Source organism: Platalea leucorodia (assembly GCF_965183815.1).
Source record: "Platalea leucorodia genome assembly, chromosome: 5".
Lineage (NCBI taxonomy): Eukaryota > Metazoa > Chordata > Aves > Pelecaniformes > Threskiornithidae > Platalea > Platalea leucorodia.
This window is the reverse complement of record NC_138827.1, coordinates 72,999,344-73,027,229: the sequence shown is the minus strand read 5'-3', so window position 1 is coordinate 73,027,229 and position 27,886 is coordinate 72,999,344. Positions and strand designations below refer to the sequence as shown.

At 36.2% G+C, this 27,886-nt stretch overlaps 1 protein-coding gene across 1 annotated transcript in view; it reads left to right on the top strand.

The window, feature by feature from the left end:
• ADAM23 (ADAM metallopeptidase domain 23) overlaps positions 1–27,886 on the top strand; it is a gene marked incomplete at both ends in the record, with an annotated part of 78,797 nt that overhangs the window by 40,485 nt on the left and 10,426 nt on the right. The window contains 14 exons of the mRNA XM_082314723.1: positions 1,361–1,527; positions 3,521–3,605; positions 4,410–4,500; positions 6,136–6,184; positions 8,466–8,565; positions 11,234–11,305; positions 12,107–12,193; positions 12,348–12,428; positions 14,380–14,430; positions 14,908–14,971; positions 16,640–16,745; positions 18,166–18,285; positions 19,269–19,437; positions 21,862–21,973. Of these exons, the coding sequence (XP_082170849.1) occupies positions 1,361–1,527; positions 3,521–3,605; positions 4,410–4,500; positions 6,136–6,184; positions 8,466–8,565; positions 11,234–11,305; positions 12,107–12,193; positions 12,348–12,428; positions 14,380–14,430; positions 14,908–14,971; positions 16,640–16,745; positions 18,166–18,285; positions 19,269–19,437; positions 21,862–21,973 (1,354 nt within the window). The remainder of the gene's footprint in view (positions 1–1,360; positions 1,528–3,520; positions 3,606–4,409; positions 4,501–6,135; positions 6,185–8,465; positions 8,566–11,233; positions 11,306–12,106; positions 12,194–12,347; positions 12,429–14,379; positions 14,431–14,907; positions 14,972–16,639; positions 16,746–18,165; positions 18,286–19,268; positions 19,438–21,861; positions 21,974–27,886) is intronic.

Genomic DNA, 27,886 nt, shown 5'->3' with positions numbered 1-27,886 from the left:
CCTTCCTATTTGCTTCAGGAAATATGGTTTTCCTCTCAGCAAACACAAGTAAAGTCTTTATTGATCCACCCATATGTAATTTCTGGGGTTTAATTTTATTGATTTTTCTCACGTCGGTAACCATTTTCTTGTGTATGTCCTCAGCCTGTCTCCCTCAGATTGAAACATATTAATATTCTTTTTTCCTTCAAAGTGCTTGGACAAAATTGAGCTTAGCTGGTTGCTCTCTCTTGCTCTTACATTTATTGCCTTTTTTCCTAAGCTGAGTATTATACATTGACTTTTTTATAAGGATAATGCTGCCTTGATACAAAAGACTGGCACGCTAGTCAGTGCCAGTTTATTCAGTATAAATATCTATCATAACTGCAGGAGGATATTTGCAATTCATGTTGTGTATTGTAGGTATAATTTGGCAAAAAGATAATAAAAGCATATATTTAATATGGTGCCTCATGGAAGTGACCAAATAACTTGCTTTTTGTGTATTTTATGCACTGGGCAGCCAATGTATTAATTATCCAGTGCCTTTAGGTCATAAATAAGTCCAATCAGTAAGTGTTCTTCATGCCCCATGTAAGACTTTTGATGGGCAGACTGTCTATTGCGGATAAGGAATGCATCTTTTGTAGATCTGCAAGTTCTGAATAACCTTAGTTAATAAAATTTGGCATTTTATGACCTGAACCTAAAGAGAGCAGCAGTTTTATTTCAGAATCAAGTATCATGCACAAAGTTAAAATGGATATTTTAAAGCTGTTTTGTAATTACTAGGGCCGGATTGTTGTTTCCTTGTCTATTGCTACAGTGACATTAAAATTAATAGAAAATTAATATTCTTACTTAATTCTCACATTACTTGAGTAGCGTTAAGTGATCATACTATAAATGAAAATCAAGCATTGTGTGAATTAAATTTTGGATGTATTGGAGAACTGAGAAATTATTTAATCTTGACTTAAGAATTGGCTTTGGCTATTCTTTGTCTTTGAGATCTTTCTTTTCTTTTTCTTTGAGATCACCCAGTGTACCTTTACATTTCTTCTTTGCTGATTTTTGTACAGGTTTTCTGCAAAACTCAGTGGTGAAATTATTGACATGCGAATTTTAAAGAAAAGGGAGTAGCTCAAAAAAAGAGCAGCAAAAGTTGTTTTGTTTTGGTTTTTTTTTCCTCTAAAATATAAAATTTAGGTTGATCAGAATATTGACTTTTAGGAAATCCAAGGCATTACCAGCTAACTGTTTCCCCATGTTTCCCTCCTGCTTTATCCCTCTTGTCCTTCCGCTTTACTCTTACTGGCTAACTGTGCATGTTTGACCCAGTGTTCTACTCCTGTGCCTGTCCTGTCTCTGCCCTCAGATATACAAGGAACAGCTGAACACAAGGGTGGTTCTTGTGGCTGTGGAAACTTGGACAGAGAAAGACCGTATTAATATTCACCCTGACCCTCTGCAGATGCTTCATGATTTCTCCAAATATCGACAGCACTACATCAAACAGCATGCTGATGCTGTGCACCTGCTCTCGTATGTACCATTATACAATGATTTAGACTATTACAGTTTTATATACTTTTCTGTCTACTGCTTTTGTCTACCTGTCTCTTCTTGCTTACTTTTTTGCTTGGTAGTCACTACATCAATCAACATCTGCCTTCCTTAGGAAACTTAATCTATTTTTTATCATGTTAATCTATTTTTAATAGGTGTAGTATATACCATGGTCATGTTGATATATATCTATAATGAAATTTTAATGTCTTTGCAACCTGGAGACAGTGTCACATACTTGAAGTGTCTTCTGATGAGCCCTTAAGGACACCTAGTTTTGCTAATCAGGTGTGCAATGTACTGCTTTCCCAGTAAAGAGCAGGAGAGGGCAGAGCTGACAGTATTATGTGTTGCCACAAGAGCATTCCAGTTACTATATTTATTCACACATGTAGCTGCAGTGATGATTTGTTGATGGAAGGTTTCCTTCTTTAGAGCTGTAATGAGTTGTTTTCTGAGACACAATGCATTTTGAGGGGAAATTCCACTTGCATCATTAGGCACAACATCAACCTTCAGCAACAGTATTTTTTTTACTTCACTGCATTGTAAGCAAAGAGGAGGAAGAGTGTGTTCCCCTTTGCAGCATAAAGATCTTAAGCCTTCTCCCAGCAGCATGACATGCTACGAGGATGGAGTGACAAATGTCTTCCATGTGATTCTCCTATCATTCATCTTTTGCAGAGGAAGATAAAAATAGGGGATGAAGAATTTCCTCCAGCTTCTGTCATAGCTGTACTGCCTTAATACAGACATCACAACACAATGCTAATTGCATTTTTCATAACATTTGCAAAGTGCTGATGATGTGCACTCTTAATTACTTTTATGCATGTATTGTGTCACTTGCTGAAGAGTTTGCCAGTGGGCAAACAGGCCCTTCTCAGTGGTGCACGGTGAAAGGTACCAAATACAAACTGAAATACAGGAAATTCCATTTAAACATAGGGAAAAAAAACCTTTCACTGTGAAGGTGGTCAGATGCTGGAACACGTTGCCCAGAGAGGCTGTGGAGTGCCCATGCTTGGAGATATTCAAAAGCCAATGGAACATGGCCCTGAGCAGCCTGCTCCAGTTGAGCCTCCTTGGAGCAAGGGGGTTGAACTAGACCATTTTCAGAAATGCCTGTCAATCTCAGCCCTTACTGTGGTTCTGTCTATTGCAAAGCATCTAGCTTTAAGCATTTAGTGTAGTGAATGTTCTGAAAAAATAAATATATACCTGTCTGGAGCATCCATATCTGACATTTAAAAAAACAAAAGGGACATTGATTCTGCTATTGTAAAAGGAATTCATTTTCAAAGATTAGGGTAATTTGCTATGCATGCCCAAGGCTGTGTAGATTTATTATTATGTCTATGAAGTTAAAATAGGTATCATTCCTAATCGTTTATAGACATTTTATAGAATAATATATATCTTCCAGATTACATTAACTTAACTAAATTATTTGGGGCTTATTAGCAATAAATGAAAGGAGGCAGGGTTGAAGAGCAGTATTAAATTACTTTCCTTTTAGGTATACTTCTCAGTCTTTTCATTTGGAGTTGAAACTATAACTTGAATTGGTTTGGATTAAGAGCATAATTAAAAAAAATCTCAACACTGATACATTTCAGTACAGAATTCCTTGCTGACAAATCATAAATTGGAATATATTGTTATCTTTTTAAAGGAAATGTTATCATTGTATTTTCTTAGGAATCTGGTACTCTAGCTTTCTCTGCTTGGGTTGTTTGTGGGTTGGGACTGGTTCTGTCTCTACAAGATAAAAACAGTTTGTCAAAGATTGTATCTTATCGACTCTTTTGATGTCGGTGTTCTGTTTGTAAACTTGCAGTTGCTTTTGATGCTAGATGAGGATTAATGTGCTTGCAATGTATCCTAGTATGTGTGAAAGTATGATCTTTCAATAAGTTCTTGGTGCCCGATGTCAATGTGTTATATTTTCTTTATTTTTGTTTGTAAGGAATGTGACATTTCATTACAAAAGGAGCAGCTTAAGTTACTTTGGAGGGGTTTGCTCTGTGACCAGAGGAGTGGGAGTGAATGAGGTAATTTTTTTTTCACGACTGAAGTGAAATAAAATAGAAACTGTACATTATAACCTCCGAGTTTATATGTTGCAGTATTCAGGGCTTTAAAGATAACTTACATATTAAAAAGTTAGGATTCCCACAGCCAGCCTTCTTGTATCATCATTAAACTACTGCTCACTGTGCTTTTCTTTTTAAAAAGCATTCCTCCTGTCTGCATTATTCTCTTAATAAGATCTTAAATTGACTTTTAGTATATTTGACAGAAATTTAGACTCAAAAATCTTCGACAATAGTATTTGAAATATAGCACTGAACATTCTTTTGGGTCTTCTTACTATAAGGCTTGATCTTCTGAGGTGCTGATGACACGTAATTCTCACTGATTTTTTTTTTAACATTAAAACTAGAAAAATTTGCTCCCTATGTATTGATTTTTTTTTAATTATTATTTTTTTTCCCTCAGTGCAGTATTAAATCGGTAATGTAAATCTCCTGTTTTAACATGGGCTAATCATACTATACAAACCTATTACATATATATCAAACAGACTCCTTTCTGTAGGTTAACCAGCAGACAGGGATTACCTCAGGTTAAGAGAAGAAAATTTTTTCCGTTACATACTTCATTGTCTTTATTTTCCTTATATGCACACAGAATTGTGATTGGCTCTACAGAATTACTGAAGCAGTAAGTATGTGGTAAGCCAGAATGAGCCGGTGTAGTGTTCATTACAATAACGTACGTTTTCTTTCTTTTTTTTTTTTTTCTTTTTTTTTTCTTTTTTTTCTTTTTTTAATTGCACTCCTCTTGAAATGCAGTATGGCCTCCCTTTGGCCATGGCACAGGAACTAGCACAAAGTCTTGCTCAGAACCTTGGAATACAATGGGAGCCAGCTGCCAGGAAACCGAGTATGTACATGGACTTGGAGTTTTCTTTTGTCCTCCTTAGCTAAATATATAAACACTTCCTTTGTAATATTTGAAACAAATACTGAACTTGCTGTAACTGTAGAACAAGAATTGCTGCTTTTGGAAATATACGCACCAAAATTTGAGTTTAACCAAAATAAGAGCCACCAGTTTAGCACTCATTTTGCAATGACCTCAGTGATGTCCTGTGTCAAGAGGTTAGAGTCATAACCAACATTCAAAGGTATAATGGTAAAAACACCTTTCATTTAACTCATAACTCCTTATCTATAATAATGAAATCTGTAATTCCTATAGAACTATCACTGACTTATTAAAATACAAAAATATCTGATTCATAATTGAAGAAACGGTAAGAAGCTGTAATCTAGTCCAGGGTGACATTTGCTCAACTTGTTACCTTGCTGCTTCACAACCAGAAGATTAGACTGATGTGGCCTTAACGCATGTAGAGCGTAGGTACAAAAGCTGCTGCAAAAGCCCTTTTTGGGGCTAAAGAAAATTGTTGGGTTTTTCCACTCACATCGTGTAAGCAATTTGGCTACTTTCTCTCCTTGTTTCTTCTTTAAAAATGTGAATGATAATGCTGACTTTATTTTGGAATCACTTCAGAAATCTGCAAATTAGGAAACAACGTGGAAAAGTTTAGGGAATGTTGTTTTGTAAGGCATCGCTTTTGAGTTGTGTAAACTTGCAAATTGCTAAAATACTTTCTATGTCATTGTTTTTTGATTACAGGTAAAACAGAGTTCATATAATTTGGAAATCAGAATCTTTTTAAACTGTAAGATAGAGGTTTTTAAAATGATAGCTTAGTGTCCTTGTTTGGATACCCTTTGTAGAGAAAGATTAATGAAAGACCTGGATAGAGCAGAAATAACCATATAAATAATCTGTGGATATTTTCTGTGGAGAAAGAGCATGGATTTGCAGTAGTAACTAGAATGCAGAACCTTTCTTCTTGAAAATGTTACTTCTTTGTAGAAAATTTTTATGGGTAGTTTGTAACTTCTGTTTTACCAACCACAAGATGTTGATCTTTTGTTTTTATTTTATGAATTTAGTCACTCTTGACTTACATGCTATAGCTGTAAGTAAACTGTAAATCCATTTTCACTCAACTACTTTTTCTAATGAATGTTTGATTGGCTGATTCATGTATTACTATTAATAATTCTATGCCAAAGGGAAAAAAGGTAGCCTGTCCAGTAACAATTCTCCTTCAGGGTGTTCTGTACACATTTTAGGGAGGAGGAAATGTGATGTTTGTAATCATCAGTATAACGTATACTGCACGTACCCTTGTGCTACCTGTTTTGAGAGCATGTAGGGAAGAATGTTGCCAGCTATTTTTAGCTTTCTATACTTCCTGAAACTTTGTGTTGAGTCAAAGAATATGCACATATGGTAATTTGAAAGTACTGCATTTATATTAAGTATATTAGTATCTCTTCAAGTGGGCTGGTTTCCTTTTTAGGGCTAGAATCTGTACAGCCAAGCAACCATCTAATCTTTGTATAATTAGGCAAGTTCCATTTTTATAGTGAGTACTTTATTGCAAGCGTATTTATAACTGCTTTCCTTTTCTGTTGTATTTTGGTCTTCTCTGAGAAGAGTGTGACTGCACTGAATCCTGGGGTGGTTGCATCATGGAGGAAACGGGGTATGTCATAACTATCAGTAATTGAGGGCTCTGGAATGACTTCATAGTTTACATTATGACAGAAATATTTATGTATTGGGTTTTGTCTGTGTCTTTTAGTACTAATAAATGAAAAACTAGAAGCAGTTGGAATAACCCAAGCATACAGATCAATGATTTCAATTTTCAGCAATTCATTCCCTTTGCTATTGACATTTTAGGAAGCTGTTCATAAATCTTATATGTTGAAGTGCAATGCAGTGTATTCACTAATGCTTTGCTATACTTACAATGATTGAAAAGTGAAGTATGTATATTTTTTCCATTAAATAAATCAGTTGTACTTTTTACATGCACCTGAAAAAGTGTTATAATACAGTTTTGATAAGTGATATTTCTATTTTCCTCCTAAATTTTCATTATTTTTTTCCCCCAATTCCTTCAAAATTCTAATTTTGAGTGAACAGATCTCTCTGCTTCTGTTCCAGGGAATAAAAGTAGAAACCTGAAGCTTTCAGCAAGTGCTGTCAATCCTTAGTTAAACAGTCAGTCAAGTCTGGGGAGGAAGCACATCTATATGGGAGGAAACCAGATTTCATTGCCCTCTACTGTCACACACAGCCAGAGATTCTTTTCTCTGTACTGTAAGCAATTGATTAGAAAAGGATAGCTTCTGAAACACAGGTTTTTGAGTCTTATAAATCACTTTGTGTCAGAATTCTTGCTCACTGTGGAAGCTTTATTGCAAAAATCATGGAGAAAATTAGTTATAAATAAGACAGAAAGAGCTTAGTTTCTTCATATGGTGTTTGGAAATTGGTTCTTCGGTAGAATTACTGTGTGGCTTTCCTGTAGACTTGTAATTGTCAGCCACCGTATGAATGCAACAGAAAATTATTCAGTAAGTTTGCTTCTGGAATCTGAAGTAAGGCATTGATCAGAATAGAAACTAGCTTCCTTCCTATGGTGAACTCATCAAAGTATCAGTTTCGGATGGAAATATCAGTAGAAGAGGTTGTGGAACAAACCTCTTGTGTAGATAAGGTAACAGTAAAAAAAAAAAGTCAGGAGCAGATGATAGTCACCCAGAAGCTGAAAAAGGACTGACTAATGATATGAGTGAATAATTAGCTGCAGTGTAAAGCCTTTTCACTTAACTCCATCAGTGCCAGAAGACATTTTTTTATATATAGAATAATTCAATGGGGAAATGTCAGCTCACTGCTAGGAAAGGAATGGAGAACCTCCTTATGGCATGGTTACCCCCATCTTTAATAGCGTGAATAGTTCTCATTCCCAGATCTCAAAACATGGCTAAGAAAAATATCAGAGAGTTTCTGTGTGAGAAATGACTAACAAAGTATGTTTTCATCAGGCTGGGAAAAAGATGAAGATGAGGAAATATGAGAGAAGTCTGTAACGTCATGAATAACATAGCAAATGATTACTATTTCTTCCAGTGTAAGAACTAGGGAGACATGAAGTGAGACTAGCAAATATGTGACAGAAAAAAGAGGATTAATTTGTTTTTCTACCAGTCTGTAATTAAGCTGTGAAACTTCTTGCTATAGCATCTTGTAGATGCTAAAAGATTTGGGCCAAATTCATGGGAGAAAAGACAATGAAGATGATTAAATAAGACTAAATAAGACAAAATAAGGCTTCCCGAGAAAGTAATTGAGCTGAAAATTATTGGAAGCTGGAAAAATATTCTGCAAGTAGTAGTACAGTGCTCTGTTCTCTACTCGTCCCTGGGCATATTCTCAGGGTCAAAATCAGAGATGGGATTTGGGTAAAGTGAATTTTCAGTCTGACCCTATACAGCTGTTCTTATGGCTACAATTAATTTTACTTTAAAAATTAACCTTATTAACAGGACCAAATTAATTGAACAGTTTTAAAACCCTGGCATGAAATCAGGGATCTGGAATGTAATCCATCTTTTAAACTGAAGCTCAGGGAAAACAAACCCAAGAGAACACTGGATTATGCATGCAATTGAGAGGGTGCATAGCAGCTATTATGATAATGTGGTTTCACCTTATTAAGAAGATTAGAAGACTGCAGTTTCATATACTGTAGATCCATACAATAGAAATATAAAAATGCAAAATGTTTAAAAAATTTGTTTTGTTCTGATTGTATTGTTTGAGAATAAGACTGAGCTGACATACTGTTGCACACAGTGGTTGTAAGAAACTGGGATTTACAGTATTAAAAAAAATGTTGTGACCCCTCTGCCCCCTTCCAGTAACTGTTGGTGTTTCAAGGCATTTACTCAGCTAATTCTTTGCCATTTTAGGGTATACCATTCCAGGAAATTCTCCAAATGCAGCATTGCAGAATACAAAGAATTTTTACTTCGTGGGGGAGGTGCCTGTCTTTTCAACAGGCCAACAAAGGTAATTAATATGTTGGTAGCCAGCACCTCTGCTAAACATTGTAATGCAAATGTAATAATTTCACTAACACCCATCTGTTCTCAAATTTATTCAAATGTCTATGTGAGTATTTTCTTGAAGTTGCTTGTAATTTGCTGACTGTTCATTCCCGTATTTAAAAATAATCTTAAAAGGAATGCAACTTGTTTTCCACAATTCTCCATGCTCAAATAATGACAAATATTGCAGTTGATTTCTCACAGCTAGATACATCCCTATTTAGCATAAATGCACTACTTATTAAGATGGAAGTAGTGCAAAATAAATCCAGAAGTGAGGTCATAGCGCATGTTCCACATACGTTCAATTCTTGGACTTTTTGCCTGACGTTGTTAAAAAGAATGCCAGTTACCGGACTAAGAATTAGAAATCAATAGCTTACTTTGTACAGACAGTAGCAGCTTGTAGTTGTTCTTAAAGTTAACTTAAGTTCAGTTTCATTTCAGATGTACATCTAGCAAACTCTCTATAACTGTTTCCTTGTACCATCCATTGCTTTTTTCGCCTAAAAACTTATCAAGGTTATAGTTTTTTCTAAGGTAATATTAGCATGACATCCTTCTAAAGCTGAGTAGTATAAAAATATTCCATGTGGCTCTTTTTGCAAAGTAAGATCAATCCAAAGTACTAATATTCTATTTAATCATGGCATCAAACTTGCTCTCCCTGTAGAATTTAATACCACATGAGACTATAAGGCTGTTCTGTTTGCTGTGCTGTATCCTTTGGTAGACCACCACCTTGCACAATTAACTAAAAAAATTTTGCTTCTTAGAGTGTTTTTTAAACTTTTCCCAAGGTGACAATCTTTGCTTATAGAATAAGAATGTAAGAAGTCTTACAGAAAAGAGTAAATAGGGGGAAAGAAAAACACAGCTTCATTTTTTGATGATGGTTGTCTAGCAAGGTAATGTGAACAAATTGTCAAATTGACTGTATACAGAATAAAAACCTGGTTTACTTCTGTGAAAATGCTCCCAGGAGAATGGTTGAATTATCTTTGTGTTATTTATGTCAGTGTTTCACAGCTTTGAAGTTAAAGTACTTTGGGGGGAAAAAAATTATGCAATGTTTAGAATCCTGTTATTTTGAGGTTGGGAGCTAAGCTAGAAAATGGTGTGTTTAATCCTTAGGTAAATAAACCATAGTTGTGTTAAGCAGTCACCATGATGTCATTTTTAATTATAAACTTTTAGTTATGCTCTGACATGTATATGAACATTTGATGATTCCTGATTAATGCCGTAGGAAATTTGTGTGTGTTCTGTTATTTTCTTGCATTTCTCTGGTTGACCCCTTTTTGTTTTCTTATGGGCTACAGGTCCGATAGCCAAGTCTGTCTGACAGAGAACTGAATTTCAGGTTCAGAATAAGAAGTCTTGCTGTTTCTACTGAAGCATAGTAGTAACAGTGGCTTATAGAGGGGGGGAAAAAAAAAAAAAAAGAAATTTCAGTTTTCTGACTTGTGTCAACATTGCTAGTGAAGACGAGTACATATGGGTATTGCTTCAGTGTAGTTTTGCTTCGGGCACCCAAAATTGTAGGTGCTATTGATTGCCTATGTGGTTTATGCAACAAAAGTAAAATGTTTTCTTTCTTTTTGATTGGGCATTATGATTCCTTCCTCCCCTGCCCTCCCCAAATACTAAAGAGGAATTCCATCGAAGTTTATAAATAATTTGTGTTTTATTATATGTTATGTTTCATATCTTGATGATCCTCAACAGCTGTACTGCCACTAAACCCATGCAGAAAGAACATGTTTACTTGCATCTTTCACCCTTATCTAGCTGTAGATTTATCTGGTCTCATTTTAACTTGTTAACTTTTGACTTCTCATTTCAATCATATTCTAGTGATGAATGTGTTTCTATTGCTAATATCCCAGTTAAATTGGAGATTCATGATATTCTTAAGGGATTTTAAAGCAGAATTATTATATTGAAAACAGATAAGGTTTTTGCGAAATTATTTCTGTGACAAGACTGAAAAATGTCTTAAATCACCTTTAACCAAAATTATGATATGTGAAACCAGTATAGAATCTATATCATCCTGAACTGTAGAATTTATCTGCATTGTATCTATCTGGTCCTAGGATTAACTGTTTAGTACTATCTCTATGTGGTTGTGTTATTCTAACTTCCTAATAAGGCACATAGAACTTCCTTTTGGCAGTGTTTCTTAATGTTTATTATTTTCACGCGCAAACATGTTACACTGGAATAGACAGTAGCTAATTGCATGAGCAAGTATGGGTACCTGAACAGATCCCAGAGATCATATTGCTGATGGGTTTCTTGAAGGAATTGTCAGGGAAATGGGAGTCCTTAGAATAGGAATGAAGTTCAAATGTTATGCCCTTGAGTATTATTTTATTGTCTCTCTGTTTATCATAATTTTCTGAGATCAGTATTCTCCTAAAGAGGGCTAACATTCAAGTGATTTAGCCATACATCTTTCATGTCTGAACAATTCTGACTAGCAGCAATTGAAAAACATGCTGCCTTCCCCATTGCAGTAGCACAGCATATACATTCTCTCTGAGAGCGTGTTTCTGTAGTATGACAGGAAAGACATTTGATATTAGTTTTATTCTTACTTTGGGGGTTGTCTTTTTTGCTTTCAGCTCTTTGAAAACACTGAGTGTGGAAATGGATATGTGGAAGCAGGAGAGGAATGTGATTGCGGTTTCCGAATGGCAAGTAGAGTTATATATTACTCCACAAGTCTTTCTTACAAAATATATTAAGATAAATTATGTGGTTGGTAACAGAGGGGGAAGGTTTATGGAAATGAATTTGCTTGGCCTGTTGTTGTGGAACAACTTCATTAAAGGACTGTGTTAAAACATTTTGTCAAGTGAGAATGAGTGTGAAGACAGAGTGCGTCCTCAGAACAGTTCCAGTTACGCTAATGACAAGGTGTAGCTGTTTCCCAGCAGTTTTTGAATTGCACTGTAGAAGTGTTTACCCCTTTACTTTTCCTGGATAGCGTGCCTGGAGTGGTAGACTCCTTATCTATGCTTTGGAGATAGGTGCCTGTGTTCGGACAGAATAAGTAAACTGTCGTTTTCTTCTCTATTAGAAGAAATATTTCTAGTAGAAATATTCCAATAATGTTTTTGCAAATATCTGCCCTGTAGATTTGAGTCCTAATTCTAGTATTTAGATATAATTGCACTCATGATTAGTGTTCTTAATCTTTTTTCTGCATTGAATGCAGTTTGACTAAGCAGCATGCATTTGGCACAGGCTATTCCACACCTGTGAAGAGGCTACAGAAGGTGGGAACCCCCTTGTTGCTATAGGATATATGTCACTGTTTTTCCTTTGCTTTAGTGTTTGAGCATTGGAAGGGATTCTTCCAGCTGATAATTGCAAGTCATCAGTGCTGAACTGAATCTTCTCTCTGCTGGTACATTATAGTTTATGGGAAAGATTATGAAGAAAAAAATTATTTAAAATGGAAAACTAAAAATTTTGCTTAATATTTTCTTCAGGAATGCTATGCAGACTGTTGTAAGAAGTGCTCTCTTTCTAATGGAGCTCATTGTAGTGATGGACCCTGCTGTAATACATCATGTCTTGTGAGTGTTGCTGCAGTGTATCTATTGTTCTTTTCAGTTGTCCATGGAAATCATGTGCAGCCTGTTATAGTTCAAAGTGTGTTTTATGTAGAATGAAAAGGAACAGCTTATGGAGGCATAATCTTAGTCCTGAACTGTATGCTTCATTTTCTAGTTTGTCCCACGAGGCTATGACTGTCGATATGCAGTGAATGAATGTGATATTGCAGAGTTCTGCACTGGAGATTCTGGCCAGGTATGTATGCAGAAGCTTCCTCTGCTTACACTATTGATACTTGTTTGCGCTCATTTTTATATCAATTTAAGAGGAAAATCCAGATTAAAAAACTGCACACTTACACACCCAAAATAACTGGGGAGGGGGAGTATTTTTTAATCCTAACAAAATTTTTAAACATAAGAATAAACTACCATAAGCTCAAAAATAATTAATCTAGGTGGACTCAAAATATGTCTTCTGTAGGTTTATTTGTTTTTTAAAACTCATGGGGTTTCGTGTATCTGTGTGGTATTGGTGTCAGGTACCCTCCTTTGCTCTTTGCCTGGTCTATAGCTTAAGTACTAAGAATATACTGCAAATGTGAATGGATTAAAAGGTAATAACAGTAAGATTTTTATGAAATAAAATAGTTTAAAGTATAAATGTAGAAAATTACAACTAATTGAGTATAGAATCATAGAATCATTTATGTTGGAAAAGACCCTTAAGATCATCGAGTTCAACCATTAATGTGACACTACCAAGTCCACCACTAAGCGCCACATCTACAGGTCTTTTAAATACCTCCAGCGATGGGGACTCAACCACTTCCCTGGGCAGCCTGTTCTAATGCTTGACAACCCTTTCGGTGAAGAATTTTATCCTAATATCCAATCTAAACCTTCTCTGGCACAACTTGAGGCCATTTGCTCTTGTCCTATCACTTGCTACTTGGGAGAAGAGACCAACCCCGACCTCGCTACAGCCTCCTTTCAGGTAGTTGTAGAGAGTGATAAGGTCTCCCCTGAGCCTCCTTTTTTCCAGGCTAAACAACCCCAGCTCCCTCAGCCGCTCCTCATAAGAATTGTATAAAGCGTTAGGTTTTTTGAGAGTGTGCTCATGTATGATAATCTTAAAAGTTGTGGATCTTATGCATTTATCTTGAAAACATTTGGCTAATACGCAACACTATAGGAATAAACAGCAACCAAAAGGTTGGTTTAACTTGAGTTCTTCTAAGTCATCAACTTTCTGTACAGCTTCCATTTTCACAGCAACTTTGATACTTTAGGTGATACATGCTCCTTTTCAATACTGAGTATTTAGCTTCAAGGTTATATAAGAGCTTCATAACTTTGCTGCAGTCATCTACTGCATCAGGTTTTAGCTTTGAAGAAGTAAGATTCAGGATAGATTCACGTCTCTCTCTGGGCATTGGCTGTAATTATAGATGCCAATAAATTAACAGTAACCTCTTTTTATATTATCATCTGAGACATCCACACTTACAGATAAGTAGCTGTTGCTGAGATTTTATTGTAAATCTTTTATTCTGTAGACGGAGCATTCTTAATGGGAGCGAGAAGGGCTTGCTTATGCTAGAAAGGCTGCCTTCAAAGTATTGGCTAATATGGTACATTGCAGCAGCATACCCTTTCCAGATCTTCCCAGGTCCCTTTCTGATAAGGAAAAGCTTTGAGAATGGTCTGCTCCTAGCTTTAGTAATCTGAGGCTTCTGGACCTAATGACTTGTTCATACCAAAAAAGTTTCCAATGCCAAGAGAACATGACAATTAACATCATTAAAATCCACAGCTCTGTAGGCAATAGACTGGTAGGCTACAGCTAGGTGCTCGCTTACTTTCTTAGTGGAACTGAAATGAGTGCAGTGGCAGTGTTGCAAACATGGCCCCGGTATTAGTTACCAAATATCCTGTTACTAAACACGTTTGTTTTAATTTTGCCTCACCTCCTTAATTTCTACTTGGAATATGCAGAAAGTTAGAATCAAACCTTGTATTTCATGGTTCAAGATGTTCATTTTTTCATTTGTATTTGTAGCTATAAGGATTCCTGCACTATGTATGTTATCTACCTCCTTTATATGTTGTGCAATTGTCTTTTAAAACCGGGAAAATTCTGTATTTGATCCTTTGACGTATTGTTACAGTACACACGATAAAAAAACATTCTTTTTTTTTTTCAGTGTCCACCAAATCTTCATAAACAAGATGGGTATGCCTGTGATTCTAATCAGGTATGCAATGTTTTAAAATCCCTGACATCAGCAAATAGAAATCAACCAAATACAAGTTTTTGGTTTTGGTTTTGTTTTTTTTTAAATCCTGTCTTCCATATTTCTTCATAAACTTTGTCTTTTGGACATCAATGTTGCTTGTGCTTTATGCACTCTATGAATAGTAAAAATTTCTACTTTGAGTAAAATCTGCTTGGTATCTTTAAGTATTACATGTATATCTTTTATCGCACTCTATGTTATTAAGTTCTTTACAACTATGTAAATGAGAAGTATAAAGCAACTGTTGAAATGTCAGTACATATTAGACTCTAACTGACTTTGAGAATCTGGGCCAAAATGTGTACTCCATCTACCCAAATTCATGAATATATCCCAATATGTGGGTGAAGAATCAAAATGAGACATTTGTTGGGGGAGGGGAAGGAAATGAAATAGTGTTCAGTTCTTATTGCTAACATGTTGTGTTTTGTTTAGGGTCGTTGCTATAATGGTGAATGCAAGACAAGAGATAATCAGTGCAAATATATATGGGGATCTAGTAGGTGGACTTTACCTTAAAAGTATTTTATTTCTGGTTAATTCCTGCCTTTGTTTTGTATTTTTAGTACTTTTATTTTTTGGTCTTGCCACTGTAAGTTAGTTTTCTCTCAGTAGAGTAGACTGCAGTGAGAAACTGTGGCTTGATTGCCAAATGAAATTTCGAGTTTGGGAGTGATGCCAGTGACATTGTTCTGACGTGATGTGGTTGCAGACATAGGTAGGGCAGCAAATGCTGGACTCTGGTGGAATTAGGTGAGAAAACATACAAAATATTGGCAACTTTGAGTTGCTGTTACCAGGGAAAGAAGAAAAAAAAAAAGGGTTGAGGATTTTTTTGTTGTTTTTTATAGTTGAAACCAGACGTTTTGGGGTTTTTTAATGACAGTTGTCAATTCCATTATCCCAGCAGTGGTTCATGCTAAAGCTGTTCCACCTTGCCTCTCTTTGCTATACTATCCTACAAGTCAGGAAAATTAGTACATTCGTGTGAATTTAAATATACATAGTACGAATTCAAGCCCAGAAGTGTTGCATAAAATAGAATTGCTGTTGCAATGGATTTTGCTTGCAGCTGAGAGGGGATGAATGCTCCATGTAATGACTTTGAGACAGTTCAGCAGAGCAGAACTATCAGGATGTCCTGTACTCTAGCACTTAATGTTTTCTTGTGCATTTTGTCTAATCATAACTGCCACTGCTGACACTGCCCGTTTGAGGCAGAAGAATCATTCCATTCTAGGGAAGATGGGAGGGGAGGGATATAATTTTACCATTTGTTGTTTGTCTTGTACAATACAAGACATGCTATATAAGTGTAAAATTGGATGGAGATAACATTTTCTTTGTCTTCTGATGCCTTTTTGAGTTTTTTGTTGCCACCTCACATTTATTGATAATATTAAATTCAGTAGATGTTTTTGTTAACTTATTTCTTTGTATCTTACACACTTATATTTTAAAATACTTGGTTTGTCTTCTGTACAAGTGGTTTTTTTCTGAAATTACTCGTATTTACCTCTAATATTTTATCTTCCTCTGTATAATTGTTGTGCTTTTCTTTTTTAATTTTTAATTGATTTTTAGAAAAAACAAATGGGCTTGTTAGTAAATAATTGTGGTTTTAAACCTATTAGTTCAGATTTCTACTCCTAAAAAGCAGTAGAAATTACACTCTGACTGTTCAACCCTGTTTTCTCTGTGACCTAAAAAATAAAATAAACATTGAGCTGATGTCAGAACATATGCTTATGGTATATGCCATGTATAAAATCTTTGATCTCCTGAAATACAGATCAGGAATAATCGCAGTGCAAACAACTAGATTAAATCTATGTGCAACTGTTATGAAGTGAACAAAATTAGACGACAGATAAATTCAAATGCAGATGACAATAAAGGCACTGTGGAGATTGCTTTTTTTAAAAAGTTCAGAGCAAATTTTGAACATTCAGCATTATTTTAGAAAAGTCATGTGTAGGTATTGCAGTTTGTCTGCTAGGTTCCTACTGTAGTCACTGGAAGACACCATCTGTGTACATAGATGTGTGGCTAGATTTCTGTTTTGCATTAAAAAATACAGAGAACTGCTACAATAAACTATGCAGGTTTTCAAAGCTCTCAGGTCACTACTGGAAAGTACATCCCTTTTTCCTTTCTTCATCAACAGAGTCTTCAGGATCTGACAAATTTTGTTATGAAAAGCTTAATACAGAAGGCACAAAAAAAGGAAACTGTGGAAAGGATGGAGACCGATGGATTCAGTGTAGCAAACAGTAAGTTCAGCTTGGTAGAGATTATCTGTATTTTAAATAGATTAATACTGCTTTAATGTTGTCTACTTTTTCATGAATGTTTCAGCAGTTTGTTTTGCATTATTTTAAATCTTCTTTCCCTCACAAGGTTTGCATCTTGAAAAAGTTGCATAGCTCATTCTGACAAATCCATGGGTGACTCAGCAATACACTTGTAAAGAATTCCAGATTTTCAGAAGAATGTACTGTGACTTTAATTCTTTCAGAGGAGCTGGGGGACAGGGCAGCAGAAAGTCACAAGTTCATAATATACAAACACCTCAGACTTGGTAGGGAAAAATTAGGCTGCAAATACACACACTATTTTCACTTGCTCTGGGATTGATACCAGATTGTGCTATTTCAAGTTTGTTCCAACCTTTATTTTGACCAGAGAGGACCATTAGACATTTGGATGCTACAGAGAAAATGGCTGATTCATTTGCATGTGATCATTACTAGACAAATATATGATTAAATTTACTTTTCCAGTTAATGATCGTTAGTGGATAGACTTAAATTTCTCCTGATTTACTTACTGTTTTGTAATTTTTCAGTATGTATGTAAAAATTTCAGTCTCAGAATGGTGGTTTCCTCCTTTGACTACCTGATGTTTGTCAAGTGGCTTTTTTTTTATAATTACATGATTCACTTTTCAGGTAGGATCATAAGCAAAGTAGTTGTTCATGGATTTTTTTATATTTAGATGAGAATAGTGTTGTTCTGATATGTATATTAAAAACCTCATTTGTATAAAAGCTTTTCTTGGTCAGTAGAGAGATGTAGAAAAATAGTCTAGCTGAATTTTTTGCAATTTCAACAAATACAATTTCCAGCATTCATCCAGCTGCTTCTATGACTCAGGACAATTAGAGTAAGAGATGGAAGTTTTAAGCTGATATCCTTCTATTGAAGATTGCACATATAACATCAAATAAAGTAGATTCTGTACCAAAATTCAGGTGCACACACTGCATGCTAACGATTGTTATTATGGTTCTGTTGTCCTGCGAGAGAAATAAAATACAATTAAAAATTCAAACTTCACATTAACATACAGCATCCAAGCTGCTAGAGAGAGGGAGATGTAATTTAGCCTGATATGACAAAGCTTTGTACAATTTGGCTCCTCTTAATTGTACTGTATTGTATTTAGAGCACAGATAAATTTTTTGTTGATGTGAACATTCACTGGTGCATTAGAATGAACAATTACTTGTTGCTGCCTCTTGTCATTTATATCAAATAATATTTTATTTCCAGACTTGTGCTCTGGAAGTCTATCATGTGGCTTATGGTAATATATTACTTAAGGTGATCAGCAGCAACATTGTCAGTCTTTTTTGTAAGTTTCTTTCATATTTTTCCAGTAACTTTTTGATTTATGTTTTCATTTTACAGTGATGTTTTCTGTGGCTTTTTGCTCTGCACTAACCTTACTAGAGTTCCACGAGTTGGTCAAGTTCAGGGAGAAATTATCCCAAATTCTTTTTATCATCAAGGACGAATAGTGGACTGCAGGTAAAAGATAATGCAGTGTTCCAACATGATTTTGCTTTATCAAACCAAATTGAATTAAGATAAACAAATGTAAAATTGTATGATTTTTAGGTAATTAACATCTTGCAGCAAAATTGGTGGAGTGGTATTTCTTTTGATTTAAAAAAAAAAAAAAAAAAAAAGGCTAATACTCCACATTTAAAGAGGGCAAAATGTGGGTTATCCTCCTTATCCTCCTGATTACTCTATCTGGTCTCTCCAGGAGCAGAACTTCACAGTCTGAGTTTAATGCACAGCGCTATATTTTTTGGGGGGGGGGGGGGGGGAGTCTGTAATTGCCAAAGACCCGTGTATTAAACGTAATGTTCTTGAGTATTATATCCTCGGAGAAATAGCTGTAGGGAAGTGAAGGCAGAGAGGAAACTGAAGAGTTGTGGCAGGATAAGATGTTAAGCTACAGTTCAGTTAAAGGGCAGGTAAATTGGTTTTAGTCTACCGTGCACAATACTGGATTTGTGTTTTAAAGATGTTGGGAACACAGCTGACATGCTAAGAATGTTCTCTTATATAGTTAGGTCCTGAGTGAACAATGATTCTTAACTCTTCTATTATTCCACTAGTATTTTTATTTAAGTGTCATCACATGGGAAGTTAGTTTTTTAACATTTTTCTAGCAATAATATTTCACAGCCTTTGGAACAAGAAAAAGAAAAAAGAAAAAAAAAAAAAAAAGCACGGCCCATCAAAGACTGTTAAAAACCCCAAAGCCTAAGGTGCCCTTTTTGAGTATTTAAGTCATTATGTAGACTTCTGTTTAGTCTGACAACGGGAACACCTTGTCAATGCTGTGGACAGACAGAAAAACTTTATAATTTTGTGCAGTGTGTCTGTACACTTGAATGAGAGAAAGATATGAGGCTTTCAGTATCTACACTAACATGTTTAATATTTTCAAAAGAATCCAGTCATGATACTAATAGTGTCTTAAAACTTATTTCTCCTAGTGGTGCTCATGTTCTTTTAGATGATGATACAGATTTAGGTTATGTGGAGGATGGAGCTCCATGTGGACCTCACATGATGTGTCTGGACAAAAAGTGCCTGCCCATTCAGTCCTTGAACATAAGCAGCTGTCCCATTGGTTCTAATGGAAAAGTCTGTTCTGGTCATGGGGTGAGTCTGTACTGGGAGTCAGCAGCTAAGCTTCTTCAGCTACCTCTGGGATATCTGATCTTAATGTACCCTGTGGAGTTCTCTACCTGAAAGCGTTCCTAAGACCTGTTGATCTGAAAACACAAATGTTAGATTCAGGGAAAGACTGCCATTCTGTGAAGCATAGACAAAATTTTAGAAGCAAAGTTGTCAAACTAATTCTGCAATTATATCCGAAGTGTTGTTTTCATTACTAGCAATAATGAGCTTTGACGTTATTGTAAAGACTTCTGTAATGTCCTACCCATATTTCAAGCTACTTGCCATCTTCAGTTAAACTTTTTCCTGCATACTAACACCTTTATAAAGTTGGTCCTGTGCTCATGGATTCATACCTCATGACTTAAATAATTAAAATTCTAAACTTTGGACCTCAACAGAGATGATACATTCTTCTTGAACAGATGCAAAGTGTATCATTTTACATTCAGGCACATTATATTCTGTTATTCTACCCATAAGTCCATTTGTCTAAGACGTTAGGTATGTTTTGATGAATAGATTCACTGTTCCATGCTGTTGCAGAGGTGCACAAAGTTAAATTAGGCAGGTGATGTAACCCAAAATAATATTTATTCTAATCAAAAGTGTTTGGTACTCTGACAAACATTAGTAAACCACAGGTTCAGGATGCCAACGGGAATTAATACTACACAGCTGACTTAAGAATTCTTAATCTTCAGAATGATGACTAAAAATGCACTATCACTCACCTAATAAAGCGAGGGCTCTCAACCTCAAGGGGTTACCTTGGCGGTGTCCCGACCCAAGGGGAGAGTCCCCAGCTGCAGACCTGCTGCTCCAAGGAGGACCTACACAGTTTGCCCTCCGGAGGGACTCCGTTTATACTCTAGTCAAATCTGACCTGTGGTCATATATGGTCATGTCCGTTCCTGTTGGCCAAGGGCTCTATCTTCCGGTGACTCTGTATGTGACAACAGCCACAGTAGGGCAGTAAGGGCACGAAAATCAAAGGCTTGCGGTGGCTGCTATGTTTCAACGCTCAGAAAGCCCCAGTCTTTATCAGGGCAGGTGCACCTGCCACACACGTCTTAACTGATACTGATAAAGTATTGATAAAACCTTTCCACTGTGGGATTCAGTGGACAGACGCTTGCCTAAGGGGCTAGACTTTACACAAGAAGTTTTTTTTTTTTTTTTCTTCTTGTTATGTGTAATTGAAGATGAATTTGAGTGCTTCAAAGAAGAGCATTAGGTTCAAAATCAAGAAGAAAAATTTTAAAATTGGAAAGTAAAGGATCTAGAAATTGTCTTGGTACTTTTGGAGAGTGGCATGAGCGGTGAGAGAACTATGTTACCTTTTTTGTTTTGCTTTGGATGATTCCGACTCATAATTTTAAAAGAATACTTCAGTTGATCAAACCTGCTATAAGATGTATTTATATTCAGCTTCCTAGATAAGATTCTTCAGTGAATACTTTTAAGAAGCAGAGTGAAATAAAAGTTAAATTAAAAAAAAAAAATCACATGTACTACTTACCTGTAATCATTAGCATGTAGGTTATTTTCTGGGGGTTTTTTTGACATTATGTTCCAGTGTCCAAAAGACGTTGACTTCACTTCTAGTCCCATAACCAAAACTTCATTCTGTGTTTTGTTTCTATTTCTCATGTCGTGCTCTTTCCTTAGTAACCTCTTCTGGCAACACATTCCATGTGTTCCGTTCTTTTTCATATGGAAAGTTTATAGCTAGTAACTCTCACTATTGAGCTGATATTTTAGGTATTGTCAGTTGGATAGGTTTTCCTGTATCTGATAAACGTACTGCCGATTTCAGTGAGTCCTAAGTCCTTTTTTAGAGGTCATTTGACTAAATGTAGACTTAGGAAGAACAATTTCCTCTCTTTATAGAAGATAAGGAAGCCCTCCTCATTGCTGCTTAGAAAAAAATTATGACAAAACCAGTGAAAATCTTACTATTTTTTCTACATGGGAGCAAGCTGTAAATGAGCGGTCGTAAAGCATGACCATGTCTTGAACCTTTTAAACGCAAATGCTTGTATTCTTTCTGGACATCCAGGCTCAAAGTCTAATAGTTGGTTAGTGAAGATCTAACTAGTGTAGATAGGGGTTTTTTTGGTGAGAGTTTCTGTTATTTTTTACATCCTGTGCAGGTGTGTAGTACAAGTGATGATGGAACCACAGGGAACACTTCTGCTTTTCCTAGCCTCTGAGTGTATTTAGAGGGTTAAAGCAAACTTTCAGGTTATTGATGTATTATACTCATTCCGAACACTTAGTGCTATTGTTACAATATATAAATGGATAAGTTTCATACTATGAATTAAATACCTAATTACATGTTAAATAAACTTACTAAAATGTAGTTAAAAACCAACCGCTGTCACTTATTTTCTTTTCCAGGTTTGTAGTAATGAAGCCACTTGCATTTGTAATTTCTCCTGGGCTGGGACAGACTGCAGTATTGATGATCCTGTCAGGGATACTGGTGGCAAGAAGGATGAAGGACCCAAGGGTTTGTGTGATTTCAGTTTTGATGTTCTTTCAAGTATTTATGATGTTTTTCTGTTGATACATGCAAGTGGAAGTAGCATATAGAAAGAGAATAATATTGTGCTGTCCTGCTTACACCCAGACAGTAAAATTCTGCTTTGTGTAGATGAAGTAGGTCTTTCTGCTTTGAGAATTGATGAAACTTTTATTTTTCTAACCTAAATTTGGGGAAAATTTCAATAGGTAATGATATGTACTTTCTGTTTTTCCCTTCGTCCCTTGTTCTCTATTTTTTATGATCATTTTCTTTGTGATTGAAATCTGACTAAGTGTAGCTCTTATTATTTATATAATTGAGTATTTGTGTTTTACTAGAGATTTACAGTTCCCTTAGCTGTTCTCATCTAATTCAGAGAGCTGTGGCATAAAAAAGGGAAAAGTGGAATGTCCCTGGTGAAAAAAGCTTTGATTCTTTGACATCAGATTTCAATGGGAGTTAAAAGAAATAAATTAAAATTTTTAAGGACTTACATTATTCTAAAGACTATTATTGCTTACTCTTATGTATTTAGTAGGTATTTCAACTGCATATGAAATATAAATACAAAGAGGAGCTATTGAGAAGAGCTAGTGAGGAAATAACGCATCAAAAAAGTTTTTCAAAGAGGAAGAAAAGCACTTGAGATTCTCTCTGACTTCTCTGCCAAAGAATGTCTTTGGATTGTGCTGTCCAATTTTTGTATTTCTTTCCTGTCATCAGGACATTGTCCAACATCAGACTATATTTATCCACTATTATGCATTTACAGATAAAGTTCCCAATAAACTGGGAAACCCAAACAAAATTTTTCTGCTATGTACTAGTTCCAGGTCCTTCTGTCCCTTGTACAAGGCTGATGGAAGGAAGATAGACTTGTTTTAAAATGTAGTCCTTAGAGCTCAGACTCTAAACTCTTTAAAATATCCAAGGTTTCAAGGCAGGACAGGATTTTGGTATGTCCCTCCAGAATGGCTCTACTTCTGTCTTGTGTGCCTTATTCTTTTGCCCCTTAGCAGAATGGTTCCGGTAGACCTTTACCAAGAACTGTTGAAGAGATCGTCTTAAAACAAGTTACCACTGTGATGGAGGCTCTCTAGAACAGTCCAGATTTGTATTAGGGAATCTGTGCAGGTGCTTCCTGGACTCCTGACCCCACCACTGTTCAGTGTAGAGCTGCCTGGTTTGTACCCTGTCTTCCTGACTGTGGAACGCTGCTTACGGAGTCTTAAAAAAATATAGGGAGAACAGCACTATAGAGCTGGTTCCTTCTCTTTGTGTGTGGGTGAGGGGAGCAGTGTTTACAGTTGTGACACTGAGAGTGCATGGATTTTATAGTGCTTATTTCCAGATCCTGTAGGTAAGAAATAATTCCCTCCTCTGTATAAAAGTCTATAGGAGAGGCAACACAGAAGGTACGCTTATCTTGGTTAGATTTTTGTAATTAAAATTAACTCATCGAATTCAGAATGGAAATACCTTTGTGAAAATTAATACGTCAATGCTGAAATATCTGGGAAAAAGTCTTAAATGAGTAGTATCTGCATGGATTTCTGCCAGTAAGTACAGACATAAAGTTTAGCTTGCATTTTTCAATGGAGTCCTCTGCAAAAAGGCAGAACATTTTTTTGTACGAGGTGGCTCAATGATTTCAAAAGATGGATTATTTTTACTTATGTTGTTGTAGTAATTTATTGATGTTGAAGCACCTAGAAATGAATTTAGGAGCCTAAACACTGACAGCTACCGTCATCTCTTTTGGTGTGCTAATAGAGGAATTCCTTTGTGAGAAGATGTCAGAAGAATACAGAAGTAGTTTGCTGTATTGTAAAGATCCAATGTACTAAAGGAGCTTCCATTAAGTTTTTTCCCCTTACTAGCGGTACTTCCTATGTCATATGCCAATTTACAAGTCTGAGACAGAAATCAAAATACGTGGTTTTCCTTTGCCCTAAATTTGAGTTTTGTTACATTTCAGAAACAGAACACTCATGATGTGAAAATTCACGTAATAGATTTAAGATTTTTCATACCATAAATCCAAGAATTTTTCTTACTACAATTAGAGCTTGTATAGCCAGGAAGTATTGCTATTTATTTATATATTGTTACGATAATTGTCAACTGACTGCTACTCCTGCTGCATTTTTCAGACCTTTCCATCATCCATCAGTTGCTTTTGGCTCCATACTGTATTTCAGGATTTAAAAAATTAGTGGTCTTTAATTATGTTGGTATTAATACATGAGTAGTCTTGAATTACTCTAAACTCAGCAACCTACTGTATCCTGTACTAGCAGACCTACACAGCATGCTAGCAGTTTTGGGAAGACCAAGAGTTCTTGCTGTTAATTTCTGGCTACTGCAGAAACTTTTCATTAGTGTTGGCTAGTAGTTTTGAAATCAGTAGGACTCCATATGCACACAGGATTTTTCCTTTGCAATTTCATTTGCAGAATTAGGCCTTTGTTTGACTAGTGGAATAGTGTGTGTTTGGGTTTTTTTAATATAAAACTTGTGTCTTGTGTGCGTGTTTGTGTATATTTATGAAACAGGAAAAAATTATGAAACCATTTCAAAACAGACTTTATTCAGCATGAAGACTATAAGTTTTTTGTCCCTTGGAAAAATTCCCATTAGACAGGGAATTCAGCTGCTTCTTTGTGGTCTGTTATGACTCAGTGAATCTGTCAAGCTTTTACTCTTTAACACAGGAAATGTATAGATGTTTTTTCTCCAAAGACTTCCCTTAGAAATGAAAAATAAGGCCTCAATGTCTTAAGAGAGACTATATGAACATATTGACACTTCCAGGGTGTTACCTGAAGCACATTTCTAGGGTAGGTTTTTCCCTTTAAAAGGTGTTATCTGTCTTTAGGTCATATAGATAAATAGAGAGAGTTCTGTTGATAAATGCAATAACAAAGGAAAATATTACTAACTAGTAAAGGAATGAAGTTAAAAGTTGGGGTTTTTTTCTTTTCCTGCGATGGAACTGTTTCCAAACAGTTTTCACTTGCTTAGTTATATTATGGATACAGTAAGTTTCTGGTGATTAAATGAAAGTTTTCTTATTGGTGATTTATTTACATTTGGCTACATAAGCAGTAGGTTGAGGATGTTCCCTTTTTAACTAAATAATAGAATCACAAGCTAAAAGGAATAGTCTTACATTTACAGGAAAATTTCTCATTGAAGTATTTGCACTCATTCAAAGAAAACAAAATCTAGCTCATTTCAGAATTTTTAAAGCTACAGTATTTGGTAAATAATGGTTTGTTAGGAGGTTTGAATTGTTTATCCGACGATGGATTATAGCATAAAATATTCCTTTGAGGAATTATTTCATGTTTTCATTTCAGACATATATGTGATCATTTCCTTAAAAAATCTTCCCTTTTCCCTCCACACAGTGAGCATGGCCACTAACAGGCTAATAGGTGCAGTGGCAGGGACCATTCTGGCCTTGGGGGTGATTTTTGGAGGCACAGGGTGGGGAATAGAGTAAGCATTTTTCTTAGTCTGAGTTTTATGTTTGGTGCCTAGTGTGTGAGGTAACCGTACGCACCCGAGCCCTCTGTGTATTCCCCCATTAGCTTTGTCATGTGGTGACCGTATTTGTCATGTGATTTGACTGTGTCTGTGTCATGTGGTTTGCTCATGCAGTGTTGAACCTTCTCCTGTCTGGGATAATGTGGGGCATAAAACAATAAGTTTGTGAATTTTTACATTGTCACAGTAAAATGAAATGTCTAAATGTTTCCATTACACCAAATTATAAAAATAATGGGAAAAAATGGGAGTTTGTGATTATTTTGCAACATAGACTGAGTAACGTGGACTATTTCATAAAACGCAGAAATTGTTTATTACAATCTATGGGGCTTTCAGTCTAATAATAGGTCACACGATCTAGCTAGGAAGATGAAAGCTGATGATAATAGTATAGACAGATAATTTTACAGTAAAGCTTCTGAATGTTCCGTTGCTAGGACTCTGTTACCTCAAGGCAGTAGAATGCTGAAGTATAGAATTCATATATAAAGAATATGTATGTGCAATTTTTATTGTCTTTTCATAGTTTCAGGAAACTGTAATCTCAAGTGTTAGGCCACTACCTCAATTTTAACAGTGGCTATGAATTATATACGTGTGTCTGTGTATGTGTATGTATACACATATAAAAATGCCCATATAAGAACCCTTTTCATTCTGCATTCACTGTGCAACTACAGAATAAATTGCTGTGCTTCTGCTCTTCCCGGATTTCCAACAGTGCCATCTCTCCGGAGGGGGAATCATAACAAGACAGTTTGTGATTTCTAATCAGGCTGCGTGACAAAGCAGTCACGGACAGGTCTAATCACGGCTGCACGGGCAGTCTTCTGGTAGGCAGCATTTTGCATGTCTGAGCTTGCAGCCCTGGATACAACCTTTTTAGCTTTTGCTGAACTGGACTGTTACATGAAACTCATCTTAGATTGTCAGAAGAGACCTTTGCACTCACAGAGGACAACTAATAGAAAAACAAATAGAAGGAAGAAGGTCATAGGTCATCTGCTTGAGAAGGATCACATCTCTGTTCTGCTGGTGGCTTTTACAGCTGTTTGCTAAAAACTGAAGACTCTGAAGATTGTAGAGGTTTGGGACCCAGATTCTGGAGCAGAATATTAATTAACCTACAGGTTGAGGACCATTTGCCTTTCGCTTACGTTCAGCCTTGTACCCTTCTGTTTTTATCTTCCCTTACCTGCTGTCTCAATCCACTCAGCTCTGACCAACAACCCTGACCATTTGTTCTTGCTCCTGTATCCTTCTGCTCTAATCCCAGCTTTTCTTCATCTTTCCTCTCCTCTGTCACTCGCTGCCTGACTCATTCTTCTTTTTGTTTCTATCAGTTCTTCTTTCCTGGATCCCATCAGTCTTTTCTCTGTCCTCTGGTTCCTTCAGATAGATACAAATGTACATTCAAGGCAAGCCGCTGCTACTTTCTGTTGCTTGGTTTAAAGAAAGCACGTGGGGAACACACATACCCTCTCTGTCCCTAACGCCCTTCAGGCCCTGGTGGCTGTTACCGTCAGTGGCTGCAGGGGAGGTTGTGTTCATCACAGCCTGATGCCAGTCCTGCCCTTCTTCCTCCTTCCTTGGCGCTTCACTTGCAAATGGCAAACTTTTCTTCAAAGTGCTGAAATAACTTTAGTTTCTTAATGCTTTACGAATTTATTTTAGTAATCATGGGGGACAAAATGGCAGAGTAGTTTTTTTCCAGATTTCATCCTGAAATGGATACTTAACATTGATAACTTAAACCAGAGGATTTGGCTGGCAAAGTGACAGGCAAGAAAAGAAAACATCAAACTGCCACAGTGTGGTGTTACCTGGAGGACAATCTGCGGTAACCTTGCCTCTTCTACAACTAGCAATGGTTTCAAAGCAGTGGGTATTAATTCTTGTGGAATCTGTCTGATGGTGATGAAGATTTAGGGAATAGTCTGAAGTCCACTGAAATTACAGGTGTGTTAACACCTTCAGTTGGATTTATATCAGTGTCCTAAAAGATGCCTAGAGATGCCGCGATAGCCACGCCAAAGCAGCTGGCGCCTTGCAGGAAGGGGCGGTGTGCCAGGCGGTTTCCGTGCAGTTGGTTGCAGGAGCTTCCTCCTGATAAATCCCTGCCCGCAGGTTATAGCAGCAGTGTGGCGGAAAGAACAAGTACACCCCAAGTGTTGCGTCTTGCGATAGTCCGGATGGAAAATGACCCCACGGTATGGTGGTTGTGAAAACCTTCCTCTTAATTTCGGTTTACGTGTCAGGTATCCGAGTCCAGTGACTAGAGAGGCTTATTTAGCCGAAACGTATTGATTTATACTTTTCTTCATAAATGTCACTAACTAAAAC